General features: G+C 38.1%; 1 protein-coding gene across 9 annotated transcripts in view; it reads left to right on the top strand.

Annotated features, from left to right (window-relative positions):
- The window catches only part of LOC123864114 (probable E3 ubiquitin-protein ligase HERC2), a 52,167-nt gene extending 36,492 nt beyond the window's left edge, over positions 1 to 15,675 (top strand). For 4 of the 9 annotated variants that reach the window (XM_045904331.1, XM_045904328.1, XM_045904329.1 and 1 more), the window contains exons 65-89: positions 202 to 337; positions 1,215 to 1,367; positions 1,743 to 1,910; positions 1,996 to 2,093; positions 2,406 to 2,562; positions 3,204 to 3,400; positions 3,961 to 4,250; positions 4,756 to 4,976; positions 5,254 to 5,348; positions 5,730 to 5,836; positions 6,672 to 6,849; positions 7,270 to 7,393; positions 7,792 to 7,921; positions 8,039 to 8,145; positions 8,636 to 8,775; positions 9,344 to 9,493; positions 10,141 to 10,263; positions 10,727 to 10,937; positions 11,641 to 11,835; positions 12,275 to 12,447; positions 12,930 to 13,060; positions 13,509 to 13,672; positions 14,058 to 14,212; positions 14,548 to 14,660; positions 15,092 to 15,675. In XM_045904331.1, the coding sequence (XP_045760287.1) occupies positions 202 to 337; positions 1,215 to 1,367; positions 1,743 to 1,910; positions 1,996 to 2,093; positions 2,406 to 2,562; positions 3,204 to 3,400; positions 3,961 to 4,250; positions 4,756 to 4,976; positions 5,254 to 5,348; positions 5,730 to 5,836; positions 6,672 to 6,849; positions 7,270 to 7,393; positions 7,792 to 7,921; positions 8,039 to 8,145; positions 8,636 to 8,775; positions 9,344 to 9,493; positions 10,141 to 10,263; positions 10,727 to 10,937; positions 11,641 to 11,835; positions 12,275 to 12,447; positions 12,930 to 13,060; positions 13,509 to 13,672; positions 14,058 to 14,212; positions 14,548 to 14,660; positions 15,092 to 15,269 (3,894 nt within the window). In that variant the 3' untranslated portion in view covers positions 15,270 to 15,675. The remainder of the gene's footprint in view (positions 1 to 201; positions 338 to 1,214; positions 1,368 to 1,742; positions 1,911 to 1,995; positions 2,094 to 2,405; positions 2,563 to 3,203; positions 3,401 to 3,960; positions 4,251 to 4,755; positions 4,977 to 5,253; positions 5,349 to 5,729; positions 5,837 to 6,671; positions 6,850 to 7,269; positions 7,394 to 7,791; positions 7,922 to 8,038; positions 8,146 to 8,635; positions 8,776 to 9,343; positions 9,494 to 10,140; positions 10,264 to 10,726; positions 10,938 to 11,640; positions 11,836 to 12,274; positions 12,448 to 12,929; positions 13,061 to 13,508; positions 13,673 to 14,057; positions 14,213 to 14,547; positions 14,661 to 15,091) is intronic. The other 5 variants (XM_045904334.1, XM_045904333.1, XM_045904330.1 and 2 more) reach the window with 3 other exon arrangements.
- The last annotated feature ends 3,464 nt before the right edge of the window (positions 15,676 to 19,139 follow it).

Here is a 19,139-nt window from a genome sequence, read left to right as displayed (position 1 = left end):
CCATACATTACCAGCTATACATACGAATTTCGGATGCCGTTAATACTTGAGCATTAAAGTCAAAAGACCTCAAGCAGAAGAAGCAAGCGAATCTGCACGCATAGTTTGAAAAAAAAAAAAACCGAAATGTATACGCCTTTCACATGTACGCACTACGCACTTTCGGGGTATAGCACTTGAATGAAAGTATTTTAATTTCAGCTAGTTCTAGATGACTTTACATCTCAACTGGGCGAATCGGACGCACGAGCGTTAGTGGATCTGCTAAAGTTAGCCGCCGCGGGACGCGTGCCGGACGCGACCAATGCGGTCAAAGTCATTACTGATGTGCTAATGGGTGAGTTTATTCACTACAGAAATATCCAAATAAGAAAAAAATTTGGACTTTGCAATATTTTTGTTCTTTTGACGATTTAAGGTCCGAACGAAATGTGGTGAGGCGCAGCGCAGTGATTTTTTTCCCGAGAGTAAAAGAGAAAGCCTGATTGTTGTGTATGTTTTTTATTTTATTCAGACTCAAACTCAAACTCAAACTCAAATTATTTTTATTCAATTAAACTTTTACAAGTGCTTTTGAATCGTCAAAATAATCTACCACTGGTTCGGAATGCTGTTCCTACCGAGAAGAACCAGCAAGAAACTCGGCGGTTGCTCTTTTCAAATGTACAATTTACAATAATATGCCATACTGTATACAAGCAATTGCAGCGCCGTGTATTGCTGGAGCGCATCAAATCCAAGCTTTTTTGTCATTTACATAATCTTCGATTGTATAATAAGCTTTTTTCAGGAGCATACTTTTAATAGATTTTTTAAACTTGTGTAAAGGCAAGTCTAAAATTGATTGTGGAATTTTATTATAAAATTCAGATACAAGTTAGTCCTTAACTGCAATCTCTCCTGATGTTAAATGATGATGCAGTCTAAGATGGAAGCGGGCTAGCCTGGAAGGGGTATCGCAGCTTTTATTAAACCCATATCCCTTTGGTTTCAAGATGGCATCATACCGGAACACTAAATTGCTTGGAGGCAACTAGAAGCACTTTGACTTTTCTTAGACTTAAGCTTCAGTTAAAACCAGACAGATTTATGCAAGCGTAAAACGCTGTCTCGTTTTAACAGTTTCTTAAGTCAGAGCAAAGTCCAAGTGCGCTCTATAGATGCCTTAAATTCAAACGTGTCAGTCTTCAAACTATTATTATCCTTGAACGCAGCACTGTGCGCAAGCAAGCCCGCAGTAGCGGACATGGTAGTGGAAGTGTGCGTGTGTGAGCTCGAAGAAGCGGCGGCGGGAGGCACGCGCGCGCCACCGCACCCCGTCACCGTCGACAGCCCGCATCCCTATGCAGATGACACGGACATTTCCGGTATGTTGTGAAAATTTTACGGGTAAAAGACAACCTTTCTAAAGTGTAAACTATTCGACGTGTGGTTCTTATTGAAAGCTCTGGTTGCAGAGAATTTGCGGCACAAAATCTTTTACCAAAAAAAGTACCTATTAGTCAAACGCAGCGAATAGGAAACCACCTCCTTTTTTGGAAGTTGGTTAAATGGAATTGTTTTCTTCCTTATTCATATAACCAGAGGCTTCACATTTTTTGGTATGTTTTGCAAAAAAACTTTTTCTATTTCATAGTTTCTTTCTTGCTGGGTTTTCTCGGTAGGAAAAGGCATTTCGAACCAATGGTGGATTCGGTGACGATTGAAAAGCCATTTCTAAAAAAAAATTATTAAACTTACAGGTGTTGTAAAAATACCCGGTGCTTCATCCCTCCGAGTATCGTTTGAACAAGGCTGCTCTACCGAGAGAAGGAACGACCCTTTAACCATATCAGACAGTGCGGGAAGAGTTCTTGCTACTAGATCTGGTAGGGAACCAATGGATTGGGCCCAAGAAATTGTGGTAAATGGTGAGTGAGACAGAATATTTTTATCTGTTTTTTTTTTTCAGCTTTAAAAGGTCCTTTTCATATAAACATGTGTTGTTATTTAAAGGTGATGAGTTACGTTGGAGGTTCACAAGTGATGGGTCAGTGAATGGATGGGGCTGGCGTTTCACAGCACATCCTATTTTGCCGTCACACTCAAATGTGGTGAGAACAATCCATATTTTTTGTATTGCACTAAAATGTTACTGTACATACTATATTTCAACGTGTAAGAAACAGGTAATGTGCACTCAAGCACTACAATAAAAAAATATTCCTCTGGGCTTGTTATGCCCGGGAACCGAGCTGGCACGAAAAAAAACACGTTTGTATGCAGTGCCCTTTAATTGAGAGGCTCAAAGTCCTACCTATCTTTATCATCAGCATAGTCTTGCAAAGGATGGCAGCACTATTTTTGTTCCCAGTTGCACTAGTTCTTATTATGTTTTTCCAACCGAATCTTATCTTGTTTTGTAGGAAAGTGGCACAGACCGCTACGTTCTATCTTGTCCCTCTGTGGAGTTGGCGTGGCGGTTACTAGACGGTCCCTTACTATCGGCTATATCGAACGATCATCAGCTAGCGCCGCGACTGGCGCAGGCTTTGGCTATTTGTGCCCAAATGCCTACATTATGTAAGTATACAGGTATATACGATATTAGGTACGTGTTATTTAAGCAGTTAAAGAATAAATTTAAGTAGTTTCTCTATCATTGACAAGACAGTAGGTACATGAAAAGATCTCAGAAAGAAAAAATTCAGCTTATATTTAAACAAAAGTAAATGAAAATTGTATTCGAAAACCTTAAAGCTTCAAAAATTTAGTCAAAGTTGGCGGTTTAAAAAAAATTGTTTCCACCTGAAAAAAGTATACAGGCAAATGATTTTTCTCAACGGTCTGACACCGGAATGAACTCTGAGAGGTTGCACTTTCAAACACTAACAATTGGTCTACTATTGCAACTACTAAGTCCTACCACAAGTTCTAGCTAAGCTGGAGCCGAAAGAGGTATATTAGTAGTTAAGTTTTTTAATTTATTAAAGTCTTAGTTCCCTTGCACACGACGGCATTTTCAACGACGATTTTACGTTTTCGACTTCACAACAATCTAGGTTGTATCGAACTCACAGCCCGTATTAGTTGCATCCGACACGCGTCAACAAGGTGTGAAATTGTTTGTATAGTAAGAGAGAAGGGTAATATTACTCAGTTACGAGTATGAATAAACATGCAGATTTTTTGTCCAAGTATAAAATGGGATACATTACTTGTAGCGTGGCGTGGGCGTGTGTGGTGCGTGCGTCGTTTACGCGGCGTCGTATGTGCGGCGGGTATGGGAGGAAGCGCGGGGGAGGGGGTCGCCCCGCCGACCGCTTTGCAGGCGCTACCGCAATTACTGCACGCGCAGTATGAACACGAGGAGCCTGCATTACGTACCGGCACGCATCTCTTACACACGCATTATCTTAAGGTGAGTATATCTCGTTACCGAAACCGGGTGATTCTGAAAACTGTACGTTTCAGTGACAATTTTGATGTGTCGCCTTTATGCAATGCATTAAAGTTGTGTATTTCAAACGTGTCATCAGAATCGTCCTTTAAGGAAGCCCCTTTCTTGGATTCTGGTGTTAATCTTTTGATACATTTTGATTACATAAACGCGAATGAAGGTTCAAAGTTAAAGTTAAGCAAGTTGTGTCTTTGGAGATCAAAATATAGCTTGTTCTAAACGTAAATCGCATTTATATTTGTAACGTTTTTATAATCTTGTTTTATACGCCTGGTGTAGTTGTAAAAAATAGAGAATAACTTATATTAAAAGGATTATAGACGGCACGAATAATAAATGTTGCATGGTAGCATGTTTATGTCTTTCATACACCAACGCATCAGCAAGTGGTTTCTGAGCGATAAACGTCTGTGTGGCCTATAAGTACACCGCGAACACCATATACTGTATGCCGCGTGCGAATGCGTTGGTATGCTAAAGGCTTATGAGCCACATTTATTAACGCTATATTTTCTACCCAGGAACTAGCATGGCTCGCTTGCGGTCTTCGCATTGATTCTCGCGTATGTTCCGGAGCCGACGCCGCTCGGTGGGCGTGGTTCAAACGGTACTGCTTATGTATGCGCACTGCGGATGCGCTCATCCGACGGGTACCTTTACCGATGCCCTTCCTAGCAGACGTTCGTAAGAGACTCGCGGATCTGGGAGTGTACAATGTGGAGGAGAGCAGTCCAGACGCGCAGAACCCTTGGGAAGATAACAAGGCGATAACTAGACAGCATGATGAACAACTGTTGCACTGGGTGAACAAGTGAGTACCGTTTTTTAAAGGTGTATTGTAGAATCGCTTTTAATTTTAGTTTTTTTTTTGTAATATGAAAAGCTAGCAAACGAGAAAGCGGGTCACTTGATGTGACCAGTGCGTCGCCGGCTTTTATAAACTAAAAAAACCAGAGGTTTGTTTACATTCTAAAATTTGGCTTTCATTTTATTTGGCTACTTGATGAAGAGTGGTTACTTTCATTTTATTTTTATTTGTCCAAATCGTTAGAAAAAATTCAAACGCAAAAATATTCGGAGTAATCAGAATTTATATTACCTCCTTTATCTGCTTTCAATATCTGAGGAATCATTTTTTTTTGCGAAAAATCTCAGATTTCTGAACCGAGCGACTGTAAAATAAGATGCTTTTTGCACGTTTATGTGCACACGTTTTTGTGAATGTAACTTTGTAAATACAATTTTGGTACATGAAAAATAAAAATAAATAAATACATAAATACTCAGTTTCATATCGGATTTTTTTTAACTCATAGACGTCCAGAAGACTGGTCGGGTTGGTGGAACGGCAGTTCCCGCGGTTGCGCGGTGTACGGCTGGGGACACAACCACCGCGGCCAACTCGGAGGCGTTGAAGGGGCCAAAGTACGGACGCCTACACCTTGCCACGCGCTGGCAGCACTCAATCCCGTGCAACTTGTCGGTGGGGAACAAACTTTATTCGCTGTCACGCCTGATGGAAAGGTTTATGCCACTGGTGAGTGGAAATATATTAAACAAAGCAATTTATGATGTTATTTTTAGATAGAGAGAAAGGAAGATTTTTTTTTTAAATCAAGTGAACATTTTTACTTTTAGGTGTAAGGTATTTTTGATGCTTTAAATATTTTTTGCAATGCAGTGTAAAACCACAATTCGGAACTTCATTGAAAATCAGCTCTCATTTTTGTAACATAAAAAGAAAAAAGTTTCAGATGGGGAATTTGGACCTTTAAAGACTTTGAATTTAATGTTATGTGTGTATTTCGTTTTAGGTTATGGTGCAGGTGGCCGTTTAGGCATAGGCGGTATCGATTCGGTTTCTCAGCCTACGTTGTTAGCGTCTATTCAACACGTCTTCATCACCAAGGTTAGATGTCCTCACATCATTTTTTTATTAATCCATACTTCCATACTAATAATGTAAAAGCAAAAGTGTGTTTGTCTGTTTGCTAACTTTTCACGGCCCTACAGTTTAACCGATTTTGATGTGGTGCAGAGTTATCTTACATCCCGTCGATGTACATTTTTGTCCCGAAAAATTAGTTTCCATGGGACTCTTAGAGGCTCATCCTTTTATATGACATTTAGTACAGAGGTATACGTCTCGGAAATTGACATAGGAAACTTTTTATCCTGGAAAGTCAAAAAGTTCCCACCGATTTAAAAAAAACTTAAATCCACGCGGGCATTATCTAATTTACTATTGTTAAGTATGTAGTATTTTTGCCAATTTGTTTTCATTTTGTAGGTGGCCTGCAACTCGGGTGGCAAACATTGCTTAGCTTTGTCTGTCGATGGAGAAGTTTACAGCTGGGGTGAAGGTGAAGACGGAAAACTTGGCCATGGGAATCGAGTGTAAGGAAATAAATGTGTGCTACTTTTGTAGATAGAAAAATTGGACCCTGTTATGCCAAAACGTGCCAAACCAATTCGCATTGATTTCAATAAAATAAGGATTGACTTGTGATTGCTCATGGTTCAACTAAATTTAATTGTTTAAAGGCCAGTTTGTGTTATTTCCTTCAGAGCTTTGACATATCCTTAAGTTGCTTAAGATTAATTTAAGATTTTCTAATAAATGAAAATTATTATCATTACGTAACTCATAATTTGTAGGTTGGTCTATTTTGTTGTGACCGGTCAAATTGAGTTTGGGTTTTGGTTTCAAATTTTCATTTTATTTTACTTTGATTCACAATCAGTTACCTTTGGAGATGAAAGTGCTTAGCTTACAGCACAGACCAATGTCGTTTGCTTATGAGTGAGTATTGGAAATACTTTGAACAGTGTGCTCAGGAACTTCACGACTCCATCACCCCATTTTACCATAGAACATTTATTTGATCTGAACAAACTATTGTACAGTGTAGTGTAGTAGTGTACATCTATTAATTTAGTACTTTTGTATTTGGTATAGCACACTTCACACTATCACACTAATATTATAAAGGCCAAAGTTTGTGGGTATGTGTGTGTGTGTGTATGTATGCAAAAACTATTGGATGGATTTGGCTGAAATTTGGAATGGAGATAGATAATATCTTGGATTAGCACATAGGCTACTTTTATCACGGAAAATCAAAGAGTTCCCACGGGATTTCGAAAAAACCTAAATCCACGCGGGTGAAGTCGCGGGCATCGGCTAGTTTAATATAAAAATAAATAATTATTCATTTATGTTCTGTAACAGAAGCTACGATCGCCCAAAGTTAATAACAGCGCTATCTGGTCTGGAAGTGGTAGCGATAGCGTGCGGCGGCGCCCACTCTGCGTGTCTCACTGCGAGGGGGCGGATATACACGTGGGGCAAGGGGAGGTATGGCCGGCTGGGGCACGGGGATTCCGAGGACCAACTTGTGCCTAAACTGGTAATTTGAATTTCACTTACTTAACAAAATCCATTTGGATCATAGCTCAATTTTTAGTTTAGAGAATCATTGAACGAATCTTTTGAAAAACATTCCAATCCACAATCGAATCATACCTAAATGAGATACCTTTTACGATAAAACTGATTACAGCTGGGAGCTGTCGACAAAATGACTTGTCGCATTGGAAAATAAATATCCCATCCTGAATACACGCCCACTTTAGGCTACAATCATCACCTATTTTTTTATGTAATTGCAGTCAAGTACAAGTTTACATATAGTCTTAAAAAAATATACTTTAATAATTTTTTCAGATCAGTTTCGACTTTCTTTGAGTTATTTTTGAATGTGTAATTTTTCATTTCTTGGTGTAACGCATTAGCGTTTTCTGATTTCCATCCATCTTTGTCCATTTAGGTGGAAGCGCTGTCGTCATACCGAGTAATCGACGTGGCTTGTGGTTCCGGAGACGCGCAAACTCTGTGCATAACTGACGATGACAATGTTTGGTCGTGGGGCGATGGAGATTATGGAAAACTTGGTAAATGATTTTGGCAATACATTTAGTTTCAGTGATCTATTAAAATAAACGGAAAACAAAGTTGAAGCTTTGATAGTTCTAATAAGTTTTAATTTATATTATAAAACGGTCATAGTAAAAACAAAGGAGGCTGAGTTTGTTGTTGGCTTCTTCTCAGTCGACCAAATCCACCAAGAACTGTGATAATGATAACGGATTAAGAAAAAAAAAGATTCCGACGAATTGAGAACCTCCTCCTTTTTTCAAAGTCGGTTAAAAATGAGATTTTATGACACGTTAATAAATTCATCTATATTGTCTGTTTCAACCATAGAGTAAAAGTTTCAACCGATTAAATAATAAACTTACTTTTTATATTCACTTTTCGTTTGGCTTATATTTCTTTTTTTCGTTATTAGGACGTGGTGGTTCAGAAGGCTGTAAATTACCGATGAGAATAGATTGCTTGAAAGGTTTACGGGTGATCAAAGTGGAGTGTGGATCTCAGTTCTCTGTTGCCTTATGTCAGTGTGGTAGTGTCTACACTTGGTAAGTCCTTATTCAATAATACGATATCCCAAAATTTAAAGGTTCTTTGGACTTTACTTCCATAACTACATTTTAATGCCATTTTATTGAGACAGATTTTTCGGCTAATTGTTGTAGGGGTAAGGGGGATTACCATAGATTGGGTCATGGAAGTTACGAGCACGTACGGCGGCCGATGCGTGTTACGGGTATGCAGGGGAAGATGATAGTTTCCATTGCTACAGGTGAGTACCAATATAATGTTTTAAAGCTCGTTAAGTATGTTTCTGTTAAAAAGTAACGGGCATTAAAAATGAAGTATGCCCCATATAGTATGAACTGTTGTCAGCTGTGACATTAAAATTTTGCGGTTACACCCGCGTATCAGCGTAATTAAACAGGTTTGGCGTCATATACAACAGTTATATAATAATAAATAATTTATATAATTAATATTGCATCATGACATCAATTTTGGTGTTAAGGATTTTCTAGCTCATAGTTTTAGATTTAGTTGTAATTTTGTAGTATCTTACATTTTTTGTATATTTTTTTTCTTGTATTGTTCTGTGAGCTAAATAAACTTTTATTTATTTATTTACATAAATTAGAGGTGCCTGAAATCGAACCTTAACCACTGAATTCTGAATTCTTAACCACTAGGCTATCACCGCTACCCGTCTTTGTTGTTAAGGTTTCTGGAATTGTGGAACTACAGATGTGAATAATTTTTAGGCAGTCTACATTGCGTGGCTTGTACCGACACAGGCGAAGTATACACGTGGGGAGACAACGATGAAGGTCAATTAGGGGATGGGACAACGTTGGCCGCGCAGAGGCCGAGACTGCTTATGGCATTACAGGTGATTCTGAAAGTAAAGATCATTATTAGTTTGTTGCATGATTGTTCTAAGGGTTGCAAAATAATGGTGTGGTAATATAAGTGACATTTATTACGTCGATTGGAGACATTTAATGACAAATTGAAGCGAGGCTGATTTGATTTGAAAATGATGATTTGATTTGATTTCTACAACAAAAAATATCACCAAAACTTAGTATTCACAATTTTTAAATGAATGGTTTGGTTGGATATCCAAACCGTGGCAGTATGAAGGCTTGCGAGGCGAATTCGCGTCGCATTTTTTTGGGTATAGGATACCATTAACTTTTGATATGTGAGTTATGTTTAGATCGGGCTTTTGTGTACAACCAAATTTAGAACTAATTATTTAGATTATTTATTATTATTTAGTTATTATAATTAATAATTTCTTTTAATTATTATTTAGTGTTTTAGTTTAGTTTAGTTTATTATTTATTATATCAGTAACTATATTTATATTGTGTAATAAACTTTTATATTCAATTATTTAGATTTACTCTATTTTTGTATAGACTTGTACACATAATGTCAGACATATGATTTTATATTATTCTCAGGGAAAACGCGTAACCCGCGTGGCGTGCGGTAGCGCCCATACCGTGGCGCTGTGCGTTGAAGCGCCGCGCGCCCCGCGCCCCCCGCCACCGCCGCCGCTCGAATGTCATCTTCTGCGGGATATGGCGCCGCAACTTATTTGCAATAGACTGGTAAGTGGGTTTGAGTGTAAGTGGAGTGGTGGTGAGAGGATAGACGATCACTACGAATGGATTAAGATTACAAATATGCCAGGAGTCTGTCGAGACTCTGATGCACGTAATCTGCTACTAGCACACTCTAATGTATTTAAACATAGCATCCACCTATGGAAACTTTCTCAGGGTGTACGATTCATCTCGATCTCAGGGTGTACGATGGGTCATCTGCTGCTTTAGTTCCAGTCGTTAAAGTGCTGCTGAACCTGGCAGCCACAAGTATTGGCATGGAACTGTAACACTGGATCACAATGGATAGAAGACGGTCGAAGTAATACAAGAACTCCAAGGACAGCCCTAAAGAAGAAGAAGATAAAGTTTAAAAATACCTATGTGAACTTCCTCTATCGAGGGAATCTCCGAGACATCAGTGTACATATTATATAGAGAAAATACGCTAATTAAGAACCTTGGATCCCTCTGATCTGCAGCTTTGGAATGCAAAAACGAAGTCCTCATTTATTATTAACTAGTAAATTGTTAAGGTTACGAGGAAAACATTAACATACATACAATTAAACACAAACTCGCACAACAAAAAATCACTAATTTATTTAGTGATTTTTTGTTGTGCAATAACAACAATATAAATTTTATTTCAGGTACTGTTGCATCAATTCTCTGAACTGGTGTGTCCGAACCTACCACTGCTCGTCTTAGATGAACCACTGGATCAGCTCAGGAGTTTACTGTTCTACAGTGTGAAAGAGGCTGCCTTCAGAAAGGTAAGCCATTTTTTTAAACAAAGTTTTGAATATCCAGATATTGTCTAAGGCAATAAAGTTTTTATGCAAACTGTTTTTGGTCAATTCAACATTTCGCTGTTTTTCTGATTGAAAATGCAAGACTGTTGAAAATTTTTGCCAAACAATATACATTTATTAAAATCTCGAAACGTAAGATCTTTAAACATGACCGATACAAACAATAATAATATAATTTTTGCGGGCTGCAAATCGCTTTTGCATATTAAATGGCCAGTTGTCATATTAAGTTAGAAAACGATTTTTGTCTTCAATTTTGTACATACTTTTAATTTTTATCCAATATAGGGTTTTTAAGCGCCTATTACGCCAAATTTTTAATAGCCACCATTTGATGTTGATATACTCGTATACTGGTATTTCCATGCCGTTTGAGTGGTAAAGTTGTAACTCAATAGTTTAACTATTATTATTTTTATTATAGGCAATAATGGCAACAATGGTGCGCGAACGTCAACACGGTCCGGTGGTGGAGCTGTCGCGGGTAGCGGCGCGCAGGGCTCGTAGAGGCGGCAGCGGGCTGGCCGGTCCGGCCGGCATGCGCTCAGTGTTCGGGCAAATGGTAGCTCGCCTACCCGCTCTCACTCAGGACGCTTTGGCGCTGCCACATCGGGTGTGGAAGGTTAAGTTTGTGGGTGAGTTGTAGCTATTAATCAAACTCGACAGTGGGTTGGCCGCGCCGGTCCGGTCGGCATGCGCTCAGTGTTCGAACAAATGGTAGCTTGTTTGGACAAATGGTAGCTCGCTGGGACAAATGGTAGCTCGCTGGGACAAATGGTAGCTCGCCGGGATAAATGGTAGCTCGTTCGGACAAATGGTAACTCGCCTACTCGAGCTTGCACAAGAAACTTTGACACTGCCACATCCGATATGGAGGGTAAATTTTTTGAGCGTGTTAGGTATATCATAAGACATTCTTATGTGCATTATATATAATAATAATAAACATTTATTTCGGAACATTTCATCCATATAGTGTTAGTAACAGGGCCTTATGAACTATGTTAATGATTAAATTAAATTAAATTAAGTCAAATGAAATCAAATTAAACTAAATCAAACCAAATCAAATTAAATTAAATTAAATTAAATTATAGTCTAAAGAATGACGTTATTAGACTATAGTCAAAAATTTTGATTTTGATTGGCGCAATGGGAGGGCGTACGGTGCATATCGCATGCTGCACGTTGCACCATACAGATTTGTCTGTTTCAGCGAATTATAGTAAATTAAGCGTATGGTTACTTGTATATTATGCTTCTGTATCTGTTTCTAAACATTTGATATAGGAAACTGATCGAAGTATACAATAAAAATTGCCATTTTTTTCATCTTAGGCGAAAGCGTCGACGACTGCGGCGGTGGTTACAGTGAAAGTATAGCGGAGATGTGTGAGGAGCTACAGAACGGGTCTCTTCCGCTGCTGATGGCTACGCCCAATGGACGCGGCGACGCGGGCGCCTCGAGAGATGCTTTCCTACTGAACCCCACTGCCAATACTCCCTTGCACCTTAACTGTTTTAGATTTCTGGGTAAGTGATGGCCTGAAAGTTAAGTTTCAGTATTTTTGCTAATGGTGATATGTGAAGAGTTGTTTAACCGATATTTAAATGGGTTTCGGTATCAAGACGAGTGCCGCTTTCTAGGTTTAAAGGGTTTCTTACAAGACAGAGGTGGCCTCAGTCAGTAGGGCCTTACTGAGATTTTAGCTTGATTGGCTTTGCTACCTTTTTGAAAAGATACGTCAAACATGCCTAATGCAGATATTGTTGAAAAACTAAATTTAAATTACAAATATACGCCCAATCATGGGCGAACTGATATTTTTAGGGACTCTTTTTTGATTCCTGTAAGCTCATTCTGTAATTATTCGTACTGACACTTTATTTATTTTTTAAGAGTAGACGTAAATATTTTAGTAGTTTATTTGGTTGCAAAAAAATTTGTTACGATCAAACTTCCTTTCCCCAGGTGTACTAATGGGCATAGCAATCAGGACCGGCTCGCCGCTATCGCTATCTTTAGCGGAAGGTGTATGGCGACAATTGGCCGGCCAGCCGCTGCGCCCGCAAGACTTGGCCGAAGTGGACAAAGACTTCCTGCCCGCCCTATTGTGCATACGGGACATGACGCCGAGTAATAAGGCGAGTATTGAAACAGCTGTATTAATGAGCTTCGCAATCAAAACTACAATCTTCAGCGGAAGGCGTATGATCAATTATGGCCATACGCCAAGTCGGCCAAGTCTTGGCCGAAGTGGACAAAGACTTCCTGCCCGCCCTCTTATGCATACGCGACATGACGCCGAGTAATAAGGCGAGTTGTCCCACTAATAGTATAAATGCAAAAGTGTGTTTGTTTGTTTCTCCTAATCACGCCGCAATGGGCTCAAATGTTTTTTGCATTGAAATAGTCAAAAACCTAGAAAATTATGTCCTAAGTCTTAAGATTCTTGATCCATTAGGATTTGAAAGACACTAAAATCAAAGCGGGCAAATAATGTTTGTAAAGTAACTTGTGTAATGCAGTTTGTACATATTGTCTAGGAAACCTAGATCTAAAAATTTTTTTTCTAACTCCAGCATATTATTGTAAATAATGAGTTATTGTTATATTTTCCTTGTAGGAATTACAAAACCTCGAGCTACCGTTCTCAATACCGTCGGCGGCTGGGCATGAAGTGCAACTCTCAACACGACACAAGCGGGTGACGCCCGATAATAAGGACGAGTATGTGCAACTGGCGCTGCATTACAGGTATTACAAGCTGATCTTCAAGAGTTCTAGTATCCAAATAACTGAAGGTAGTCAAGTTGCGAGTTAGAGTAACGTAAGCTCGGTGAAAATTAAATCAGAAACAATTATTTAACCCATACCTAATAGTGGATAGCGATTCGAGCGAATTTCTATTCATATTACAAATGCAAAATTTTATTTGATTGTTGGTGTGTTCTCCAATCACAAAGGAGGATTTTTCGCATAGATATAGTTAAAGACCTGGAAAGTGACATAGGTTACCTTTTCTTTTGGGAAATCAAAGAGTTCCCTCAGGATTTTTAAAACCTAAATCCATGCAGATGATATCGCGGACCTCAGCTAGTTACAACTAAATCAAACTTAAAATCAGTGCATCTCTTTCCACCTTAGATACGAAAAGGACAGAATGTGCTATTCAGCTTCCAATACCTATGATTTCTTTCTTTAGGCTTCACGAGTTTGACGAACAAGTGCGAGCGGTAAGGGACGGAATGTCACGTGTCATCCCCGCGCCACTGTTGGCGCTGTTCAACGCTTCCGAGTTGGAAACGCTCGTCTGCGGCTCACCAGACATACCGGTCCACGCTTTACGTGCTTCAGCCACTTACAAAGGTATACATCGTGAAAAAATCCGCTATGTATTTTTTTTTGAATTTTCGTTTTTGATGTCATTTTGTTTTGACTTTCTTTTTTTTCTTGTTTTGAGTTTTTACATGTAGGTACACCCGCCTTTTAAAACCAACCCGTTTCTTAGCATATTGTGTGCTAGTTCAAGAGATAATCTTTGAGTTAAGTATCTCTGATGGTTTCGACACACCCGTCCAAGTACTTTAGAATAAGAAAAGTGGTGTTTATAAAGTTTTGAACCCTATGTTCTTTTAATGCAAGTTTTAGAGTTTTTTAAACCTTTGAACATGTCAAGAGTATCATCAAGTCAAATGTCTTTAAACTCTGACACAGGCATCAAGTATCTTTGAGCTAACAGAATGTTTTTCAGGCATTGAACCAAACGCTCCTCTGGTGCAATGGTTCTGGGAAGTAATGGAGGAACTGTCGGGCAGCGAACGTGCTTTATTCCTGCGTTTTGTATGGGGACGTACGCGGTTGCCCCGCGCGCCCCAGGATCCGCGCCAAAGGGACTTTGTACTGCAGGTGAGAGAGACAAACAAACAAATCACTCGCTGCTCATATGTCAGTCAGTCAGTGGCGTCGATTCTGATGTTTTTCTCCAAACAAAAATTAGGGGATCTGCACTTTTTTTTTTAATATTGCTGAAAAAGGACGGAAAATCAATTTTAAATTAGTCTCTTTTAAACTGGTGCTACTCTATTTGACAGTTCAAAATGATATTTTTGCCTGTCTTTTTCTTATTACATAGGTAAGAAAAAGATGCGAATACTGTATTTAGTTGCGATCAGAATTAGTACCAGTTTCTTCTTTTATTTGTACCTAAATTTATGTTATTGAATACGACTTTTGATTTCTAGGTTCTCGACAAATACCAACCACCTGATCACTTTTTGCCGGAGAGCTACACGTGCTTCTTCCTCCTGAAGATGCCGAGATATTCGTGCAAGAGTGTTCTGCGAGAAAAATTAAGGTAGGAATAAAATTGCCTTAGGACCCACGCAGATGACGGGCCATTGTCCGCGGAGGACTACTTTAATCCATCGAGGCATTAGTGATCAACAATGCCTCGATGGTTTAAAATAGTAGTAAAAGACGACAGGATCTTGTCTTTTTCCAAGGAGGAAATAAGTATCCAGCTTACAATTTTCCAACGCTTCTTTATTAAACAAATAAGTTTAGGAAGTTGGTTTAAAATACTTAAAGATCTGCCAAAAACTGTCAGTCGGTATAATCCCTAGTCTCTTCCCTAATCCCTATACCCCATAGGATTTACTAGACTAGTACTAGATTGTCTAGACGTCTCCCGATTTTATGAAATATCTTTTTAAGATGTGGTATATAAATACCACATCTCTTATACAATAACTTATACAATACAATAACTTATCTCTCTTCCACCAGATATGCTATCCACTTCTGCAAAAGTATAGACACGGACGAGTACGCGCGTGTGGCCCTCAGCGCGGCCGAGCGGGTCTCCTCAGAGGAATCGGACTCCGAAGGCGATGGCACTCCGGCACCCACGTCCATCCCACCGCCCGTGCTTTATTCCCTCACCAGGGCACCCACGTGGCTTTGAAGCCTGTTCACCTAAACTCACCATACAGAACGAGAAGACCAGATAATGAGGTCAAACTTGGGGGCGATGCAGTTCAAGAGCGGTGTGCATCACACTTTAACATCACTCCAACGTTGATAATATTCGAGCGTTGAAACATTAAAAGCGTTAAAGCAAAATGAACCTTACTTGTCGTGGTTTAAAGCTCAAATTCGTGCTCCAAGCAGAAACGCGAAATCAAAATCGCTGGTACTGAATCTTTGACTTTAACTCAAAGAAAGTTAGGTCCATTTTACTCTAACGTTATTGTATCTCATGTAAAATCTCATACTAATCTGAACAAAACCTAGCTGGATATGGCGTAGACGCTGCTGTTTTGTATCGCTAGGTGTACAGAACAGATGGGTCTACGCCATTATAACTTAATTAAAAAAACTGCATATCTTCCGTAATTATGACCTTAATCAAAGTTTAGGTCCATTTTACTCTGACACAAACATACAAAAATCAACAAAGTTTTGATAGACAAACTCGAACTAGAAGAATGCTTTGCGGCTTATTGTTGTTAAAAAAAACAGCACAGATTTCTGTGTGCTTAAGCTCACGCCCAACTTGATAGACGTCTCACATTAAAATTATTAGCTCTTCGAAGGAATAGGTTTCCAAAGGCGATAGTACACTAGTGGCCACGTCTGTTACGCCTAGACCTATGAATTTAGCTTGAGATTGTGAACGCAAGATTTCAATGCATCGATTGAATGCAAAAATTCGTCAAAACGCGATGCAATTGTAAAATCGCTGATCGCCGATACTAAAAGTGTCGTCTGCTTGAGCCTAAAATGAGCTCATTTAGGAACTTTGGGCTCAATTTACATTGAAAGGAATGGAATGGAAGCGAATTTTTGTAACGAAATTGTACATTGTATACCTTTGCTTTTTTTTTTGTGTAGCATATAACTGTTTACGTACAAACTAGATCGAGTCAAAATAAAAGTCGCGCTTTTTCCGGGGAATGCTCGCACGTTCTCGAGAATAGGGATGATGGCTACTGATCAAATTAGTGACTTTTTATCAAACATCAAAACGCTTGCTTAGTGAGGAAACTTGTATGAAATTCACAGATGTGTGTGCCTATTAGTGGGAGATTTTTAACCTATTCGATCGCGTAAAAGTTAACTGCGTTTTGTATGGAATTGAAACAGCGCCATCTTCTTGTCACTAGATGGCGCTGTTTCAATTCCATACAAAACGCAGTTAACTTTTACGCGATGGAATAGATTAAAAATCTCCCACTAGGCACAGTGACGTCAAAGATATTTGACATAATTTGACGTACTTTTTTATTTAAATCGATAAATTTAAAATGGTTAGCAAACTCAAAACTAACAGCGGACGTGGATTTTACGAATTTTGGAAGACTTGTTATATTATAATATTTAATAATTCCTAAGAAATAATTTATTTTTGACAAAGGCACTATCCCCATTCCGATGACGAGACGAGAATTCCCGAAGCGGCTGTCAGCCTCATCTGTGGAATCCGCGAGAGGTCGCGCAAAGGGGAGAGGGAGGCATGGGAGGCCCTCTAGGAGGGACTAGGCGAAATTGACACTTCCGTTCAATGTAAATTGATCCTAAGTTTTGCTTGTTTCCAAATAAAAGCATTCCATCCATATGGTTACCGAAGCTCGATGAAAGCTTGATTCGCTATGAACAATCTTACGATCTTATGTAGTTTGTATACGCGTTAATGTTTTTCGTAATTTTACAACGATATTATGCCCGAGTTCCAATGCTGTTGTTATTAATCGTAATCTCACTAAGCTTAATCTTTTAATCTCTATAATTAATAGAATGAACATATTTTTAATACAACATAACAAAAGTATTTTGGAACAATCTATATTTTTGACAGACAATTTTGTGTGATCTTTTTATAATTATTTAATTGTATTAACTTGAGAGTCAGTGCAGACCAAGCAACAAACTCTGCTACCACTTCAAGCACTTTTCTCTTGTTAAATTTAATTAGTTGTAAATAGTAGGCAAGATAGAACTGAAGTTAAACGCATCCACAAGTCTGCACTGCTCGAATTTCCTAGAATTTCATAGGAATGCAATGAGAAACTTTCCAGGGCATGTTGCTACAATGCCTTATAGATGACTCTGATCGTGCCCTTGCAAGAAAAGATGTTGATTTTTTCTTAAATCGGACTTTGCTGTTTAACGAAAGCTGAGAATGATTACCTATTTAGCGTTTTTAGAAACCTGCAACACTGCGGAAAATGTCACTTAATGTTTCTTTAACCTCACCTGGTTTTGATACTAGATTTATTTATTATGATACATTCAGCTTGGATGTAGATTTTTAAAATCCTGGAGGAACTCTAATTTTTTTGGGATACAAATACATAATAATCATCCTTTTTTTTCTTATCCTTGGCAGGGTTCATCTATGAGGCTTTTAATGAACACAGTTTTGTATGAAGAACTTTCTAAAGTCCGAATCATTTTTGGGGGAATTAATATGTCTAGCAATCTTTGCAGCACCTAATAGTTATGGATCAAGTAATTTCTGTAGGTTTTAAAATTCGTGTAAAACGTGACGTCAAATTATAAGATGACTGAAATGGTACAGCAGATGAGTCTAACGACTTCTGCCGTGTGATTGTTGGCTTTTAGATAGGAAGGGAATTTAGAAGGTGCATTTTATATAGAACAAGCAATTAATGCTAGTCAGAATGTTATGTAAAGGGCTTCATATTATATTAATTATTTATGTTATTAAACTTACAGTATTACATATTATTGACTCACCAAAATTATGTTTCTCTCTATATTTCTGTAATCGGAGATCTGTCTTAAATATTTACTATACTCATATAATAGTAGGTATATTTGTCTCTACCACAGATGGTACAATTTGTTTAACTGTCTCTACATTTTTTTAAATCAACATTCAGTATACAAAACATTATCAATTCAACATCTTGATGTTACAGAATAACTAAGAATATTTTTACATTGCAGCTCACACACACACCTACTATTTACATAGTTTTGGTGCTAGTGCTTCATTATTAGTGTTAACGTTTTTATAAAAGGTTTTAGAAAGCACAAAACAATATATGGTAAGATATTTTAACTATGGTAGTTATATGGCTCATGAAATCCATTGTAATATTCCATGTGGCTATCAAATATACTGTAACTTTAAATCTTAACTAAACTGGAAATCGATTTTTAAAGCTTTCTAATTATATCTAAATATTTTTTCACCAAAGAAAATAAGATAATATGATAAATAGTTGGTCAGCACTCTGGTATCTCTCAGATGTTTTAGGTATGCTCTGAGCCATTTAAGTACTATGAAATTTTACTTCGCTGATGCAGAGTGGAATGGAAAAAACATAGTGTATGTAAAAACTAGTAGTCCATTGTGTTTCGCTCTGTGGCTATCATTTGATGTTGAACACCGAGTTAGCGAATGAACCCCAGATTGGGCTAACACCATTCATTGTTACATAGAATAGTAACACAAATGAGCATTCTAGCTTTTGCTTGATCAATATAAAATAGAATAAATACTTATCTACCATTCAGTAGAAAATTCAACTTTGATAAAGATAGTATTTTTGAATCACTTTTTTCCACCCTCTGCTTCAAGTGCCAGCCTAATTAGTTAAGAGAACCCATGTACATTTTTCTGTAGACTGTTGCAATATTGTGAATCTGTGAATGATATTTTTAGTTTCTAATATGCTACATTATGATTATCTACACTTATATTTTTAATTAAATTGATATTTATTAAATAACTGTGTTTTATTTTTATTTTATGGTCTCCTAACTGGACTCAAACTTTATCATTTATTTTATCATACCTAGTATA

The sequence above is a fragment of the Maniola jurtina genome, chromosome 4, assembly GCF_905333055.1.
Source record: "Maniola jurtina chromosome 4, ilManJurt1.1, whole genome shotgun sequence".
Taxonomy (NCBI): domain Eukaryota; kingdom Metazoa; phylum Arthropoda; class Insecta; order Lepidoptera; family Nymphalidae; genus Maniola; species Maniola jurtina.
This window is presented reverse-complemented; position numbering and strand designations above follow the sequence as displayed.